This window comes from Chaetodon auriga, chromosome 3, assembly GCF_051107435.1.
Source record: "Chaetodon auriga isolate fChaAug3 chromosome 3, fChaAug3.hap1, whole genome shotgun sequence".
NCBI classification, from domain to species: domain Eukaryota; kingdom Metazoa; phylum Chordata; class Actinopteri; order Chaetodontiformes; family Chaetodontidae; genus Chaetodon; species Chaetodon auriga.
Genome location: NC_135076.1, coordinates 12,304,793 through 12,311,018, shown reverse-complemented (window position 1 = coordinate 12,311,018; position 6,226 = coordinate 12,304,793). Strand labels below are relative to the sequence as shown.

The following is a 6,226-nucleotide window of genomic DNA, read 5'->3' as shown; positions in this document are numbered from 1 at the left end:
TAAATCAGTTTTACTGAAACGTTCACATGGTAAACAGAGACAAGTGTTTAAATGGCACATTTCAATTAAGTTACCTTAAAAATGGAAAAAACATGTAGTAGTGAGGTCATTTTACTGCATTACCCAGTAGCGTAAAAATAAAAGATCCACATTCACAGTTGCAACGTTTGAGACAGACACACATTAATTCATTCAATAATCAATAATACGGTATGATAACATATTATTTTAAAATGGGCCATTCTAAATAATATATACTTTTACTTTTGGTACTTTAGGTACATTTTCAGTTCATCTTTATGTACTTTAACATGAGTAGAATTTTTTTTATTTTACTTGTAACAGAGTATTTTTACACTGTGATATTGCTACTTTCATTTAAGTAATTGATCAAAGTACTTCTTCCCTATTGTCCAATCAAAAGTATAGCTGATTATTAATGACACAGAAAACTGTTTGTTTACATACTGAGGACTTTTACATTTGGTAGTCTAAGCTACAGATGTACTTTTAGATAAGCTTACCTCAATTTCGCTTTACTACCTTTATACATAAATACTTCTACCACTCTGCATTTGTAGTACATGTATGCAGCTTTTGATTAAATTGAATTAACACACACACACACACACACACACACACACACACACACACACACCACCACCACCACCACCACCACCACGACACCTGCTCGTGCTTTTATTTTGAAAGTGAAATGAGTGCGGATGGACCGGTTGGGCCTCTTTTCGAGAGAAGACCTGGGGTTACGCACTGAAAACGCACTGAAATTCAGCCGATACCTGTAACACGTGTTGCTATCATCAGTTTCTTCTGCTTGTGACGCTCAAACCCTCCAGCTGACTGTATGTGGCGTTCAGGATCCGCTTCACAGTGTTCTCACTGGATTTCAAAGCACCTTTTCACCTCACCGTGAACTTTTGTCAAGCAGTGTTTTCACAGTTAGTATGCAGACACACTGGTGACACACTGGCCCAGAGATGGAAACCGCTCAGCGTGATCATTAGTGACGTAACAGTCTCGTGTCGTTTCAACGCTCCGCCCCGACAAATCCACCTGTTGTACCACCTGGAGCAGAGCAGAGCCGACGGATTTGAGGCTGGGACAGTATGGGAGGTAAGCCCTGGTCCTTTCTGATACCTGCACCACGAGGTATTTTGATTTGTTTTCATGTAGTTATTTAATTTTTTTATTAGACTTTCGTGGCTCTTTCCAGTAGAACAGGTGTGAAACTGTCATACCTTTAACATGATGTCACGAGAATATTCCTGTTGTTATTCCTGACGGTGACTGAGCGCGTGTCTGGTGATCAATAGGGTGTTTCGCGTTTCTCACTTGTTGACAGTATTTACACTGTAGTATCTGCTTTTTACACTCACTGGCCTCTTTATTAAGGACACCTGTACAATCTACTGCAGTTCAATTCAGCATCCCTACCGTAAATCCTGCCTATATGATATTTGTGATTTTTAGTATTTTAGTGAGTTTGTCTGAAATGTGTAAATTTAATGATGTGTTTATCACTGATGTCATAGTTAAATGTGATGTTGTACTGGACTACATTACACTGATAGGTGTTTAGAACTTTTACTGCACTTTTATTAATATTTTAGGAGGACAGAATATTAGAAACTCGACTGTATATCATTCCTATGTTAAGCATTTTTAGTGAAGTTGTATTTGTGGTATCATTTTGAATCTGCCATGGTGTTTTGAGAGGTGTGTTATATCTGAACATCTGAATGTTAATTAACTACAGAATGTTCATCAATCATGCAATGAAACATTGCGTGATAGTTGGTAGAATTGCTCATTCTTGTAATGCTGGCACAGTGCAGTATTTCCTCACTGTTGACTGACTACATGTAGAAGTGTGTAGTACCAGGGCTGTAAAGTAATTAAGTTTTACACTTTGACATGTCATAAAGAGAAGCCTGTGAAAACATCTGTGTGATGTCTTCTGTGGTGTGGGATGGAAGTTGTCAGTCTTATTTGGAGTGGAGGGTCTAATGAAAGATTCAGAAAGTGCACGTATGCAGTGTTTCTGGACCTTTATGCATACTAATAGTAATGGACAGAATATTTTGGCCCCTGCTTCTATTTCGACCCAACGGTTCTTAATCTATCTCTGAAAAGTCCCCAAACTTGATGAAAGTACCGAACATCAAATAATGAGTTTATCTCTTGTTATTTTACTTCGTCCCTATTTTAGTTTATTGAGGTTGCTCTTTAATCAAACACTCGACCAAACAAATTATGTGACTGTTATGGTATGTTTATCCCTTTCCGTTACTCCTCGGAACAGAGAGGTTGTAGCCCAGAAATGTTCATGGTAAAATAAAAATACACAGGCAGAATGCGGATAAATACACTGCCACACACTCACAAGTGATGATTGAGACAGATTACTTTTTATGCAATCTTTCTAGTAAAATCCTGCATACTGTACCTTTAAATGACTATCATGAAGGTTCTGAGAAAGTGTGTAGAGCTACATTTGAATACAAATCTAAATACACCTCACCAGGGACTGGAAACAGATTTCCATATACGACCTATACAAGTACTCTGTCAAACTTCCTGGATTTACACCGACAAGCTTGATACCAGAAAAGCTGTAAAACACAAAATGATGTGATAACTTGCTCATCCTTTCTGACATATATTCAATAGTAATATATATTTATATATAATATATATTCACACAGCACCCCAACTTCTTTGGAATAAGTTGTGTTGTATCTGATGTGGGAACAGCTGCTACAAAGGTCCTTAAATCAGCAGGTGCGCTCTTGGTGTGACTGGTTGTTCCCCTCTCTCTGTCTGACAGGTGTCTATTCCAGTGAAAAGATGGCAGGAGTTTTCTCATATGAGAGTTCAGAAATCGACTGGTGTGAAGACAACTACAAACACTCTGAACATGTAGTGGAGTATTTCAACACTGTAAGTTGTACTTTTCCACATGGCCGCATTTATGTCAATACTTAACTCATGAACCATTTGCCAGCGGAATAGTATTTATAATCAAACTGCTTTGTATTTTTTTTTCTTTTTGAATAAGAAATAAATGTCTGATCTCACAGACAAAAGAGATTTTGGTTGATTGATTGATTGATTGATTGATTGATGGTGTTTTCCCTGCAGATGAGCAGCTTTATTTTCTTCATTATATCTCCCATCATGCTCTACCTTCTGCATCCTTATGCCAAAGAGAGGAACCTCGCAATTCACTCGGTCTGGATCATGATGATATTTGTGGGTCAGTCTCTCTGTTTTTTCTTTATTTGTGGATTTCATGTTCATATCTAACTGTGTCACCATCTTATGCACATGAATCAATATTGAGGTTCTCTAGTTTGAATCTCAAGAAAAGTCTGTTTTCTTTACACTGACATGTGAATGAGGAAGCCATGAATCAGTTGTTATGGTGAGCCATGAGCATAAATCACTGCGTTGTCAGTCCACATCCTGTACACACAGACTGAACATTGTTGTATACTTGCAGAGTACAAGTGATCCCAAAATGGAGCCCTGAGGAACACCAGCATTGTGGTAGAAAGCAGAAAGTTGTTGGACTCTTGTATGATGGTGCTTCCCTAACTTTGGGATTTATGAGATATTAAAACAAAGCAGTCTGCTTCCAACTAGAGCTGCAGTAGTTCATTTCTTAGCAGATTGTTAGACAACAACAGAAAAGTAATCCGACAATCAATTACTCATTTCAGTAATTTTTCAAAGACTTAAATGGCAAAAATTCAGTGGTTCCAGTGTATCAAATGTGAATAATATTGTAATAAAATATTTCCCATTCTGGTCATTTTTGACTTTACATTCATTATATGTGTCCCTCTTCCCCCTCAGCTGCTTTCCTTTGGCCCCCATATATTTTGTCTTCTGTAATATAACATGGATTGTTTCACATTAAAAAGACAGCTCTCTGTTTTCGCAGGGCTCTTCTCGGCGTACTTCCACATGACACTTAGTTTTGTTGGCCAGATGTTGGATGAGCTGTCTATCCTGTGGGTGCTGGCAGTGGCATATGCCGTCTGGTTCCCCCGCAGGCTCTTCCCTTCTTTTGTAAAAGACAGGTAAAGCAACCTTACAGCAGTCAACCCAAGAACACATGAGTTAGTCCAAAGTATTTGTTTGTCTTTAATCAGTGGTAATTTATTTCTCCATGTGTTACTGAGGACTCCAAGAAAAAAAAAAAAAAAAAAAAAAAAAACAATGACAGACTGACATTTCCAAGGCACAGCATTCTGAAACCTAAGCTGTGCTGGCTGAGGAGCCTGTCTGACAGCCCCAACTGGAGTCTTTGTCACAAAGACACAATATGATGCTGTTGTCTTCACCTGAATGTGAGAGAGAGGGGCTCTCACTATTGTGAAAGACTGGAGCTCCACCTGACCTGTGTAAATATTTAACCACAAGGCGTGGGAAAGATTAATTTTGTTTTGATTATCACCTGAAAAGATTGCCACAGCCCTGTCTTAATAGCCCCATGTTGATTGTTCAAAGTAAAGGGTTGGTCGTGCTGAACATGGATGGATTACTGAAGACCTCTCAGGTACAGGCCCAGTGGCCCCAGAAGTCAGGGGTCAGAGCCTCTGTTTGAAGGGACTCCACAGTCATTGAATAAAGCACTAAAAGTTCCCTCTGTTAATCAAAATAACATATTTATAACTTTTTTCCCTTCATGCCTTGCTTTGGCTTAAATGTAACTCTTCATGCCTTCATGTAGTCATGTGTGCGCATCTAAACTGACCCTCTTCTACCTCCACCCACTCCTCCACCACTTGCCTGCAGCTCACCTCTGCTCATCAAACATACAAACCTCATCAGCAGCTCAGCTATCTGACAGTGTGTTGGGTAACATTTGCTCTAACTTGCTTTATCAACACCTAAAACCATACAAAATGTCGTGTTTGCATTTGACATGAATCATCATGGGACTTGGCAGGCTAACATTGGCTAACATGATCCAGCACACCGCAGATTAGTTCAACACAGTCACTGGATACGACGTACTGAGAAACGTTTCATAAAAATACAGTAAAGCAGAACAGCTGAGTAGCTCTGCTTTAAATTGGCTAGAATTAATATTTGTTTTATGTTAACAGTGTATTAAATGCCTTTTTCTTTCTCTGTCTGTTTACCATCAGGTCCACATTTTCAGTTCTGGTCGCGGTGGTTACTGTCATCAGCACAGCGTCATCATTTGTCAAACCTACAGCCAACGCCTACGCTTTGAACTGCTTCGGCCTGCACATGCTTTATGTTCTGGTTGCCGAGATCAGATGGTATGAACACTATGGTCATCTGTAACCGTTTCTGGTGCAGTTTTGATTTGTTATGGTGACTGGTTTGCTCTCTTTCTCAGCTGCACTGACCAGAAGGTTCTGCGACTGGCCAAGCTGTCGGTGGCTCTGTGGGGGCTCGCCATCTCCTGCTGGATTAGTGACCGTTTTGGCTGTAGCTTCTGGCAGAGGCTTAACTTCTGCTACCTGCACGGTATCTGGTAAGTCCTGCCTTACTTCCTTTTTCTTTTCTTTTCCTTTCCTTTCCTTCCCTTTCCACTCCTTTCCTTTCCTTTCCTATAGGTTCCTTTCCTAGGTAGTATACACATGTAATTTTTTTGGAAACAGGGTTGCTTCTTTCCAGGACATGCTCATGTACATTGATCTCCTTTATCTGTATCCTCAGGCACATTCTGATCGTGATAGCTGTGGCCTATGGCACCACCCTGATAGCTTACCTGGATGCCAACTATGAGATACCGTACTCACTGCCTGGATTGCAGTACTGGCCGTGTGATAAATGGGCTGTTGGATTACCTCACATTGTCTTAAAGGGCTCGACCAAAACACAGAAACGGTGCTAATACAGTTGAAGTCATTTTTAACTTTATCAGAACATTAATGCACTGCAATACAAAACTGATCTGCTATCACTCCTAAATTGATCGACATTCATTTAATACAGAGAGTACTTCTACACAACAACTAAATTTATCCAGGGAAAGGATTGTTTACACCATGGATGGGCGTATCAGGCCCAAAATTATTCATTATATTAATGTAGAGTTTCTGACCACATCAGTTTTCATTCTGTTTTTGTTTTCCGTCTGAGCCCAGACGCATTCTTATAATCTTTCCACATTTTACACCAATAACAAGGATTATAGACAGAAAATATGTATTTCTCATCT

At 39.5% G+C, this 6,226-nt stretch overlaps 1 protein-coding gene across 1 annotated transcript; it reads left to right on the top strand.

Moving 5' to 3' along the window:
* The first annotated feature begins 1,101 nt into the window (after positions 1 to 1,101).
* acer1 (alkaline ceramidase 1) lies at positions 1,102 to 5,899 on the top strand. The gene is made up of 7 exons (XM_076727271.1): positions 1,102 to 1,134; positions 2,849 to 2,961; positions 3,163 to 3,277; positions 3,968 to 4,106; positions 5,181 to 5,318; positions 5,399 to 5,536; positions 5,722 to 5,899. Exons 1-7 carry the CDS (start codon positions 1,128 to 1,130, stop codon positions 5,897 to 5,899), a joined length of 828 nt encoding a protein of 275 aa, XP_076583386.1. The 5' UTR covers positions 1,102 to 1,127.
* The last annotated feature ends 327 nt before the right edge of the window (positions 5,900 to 6,226 follow it).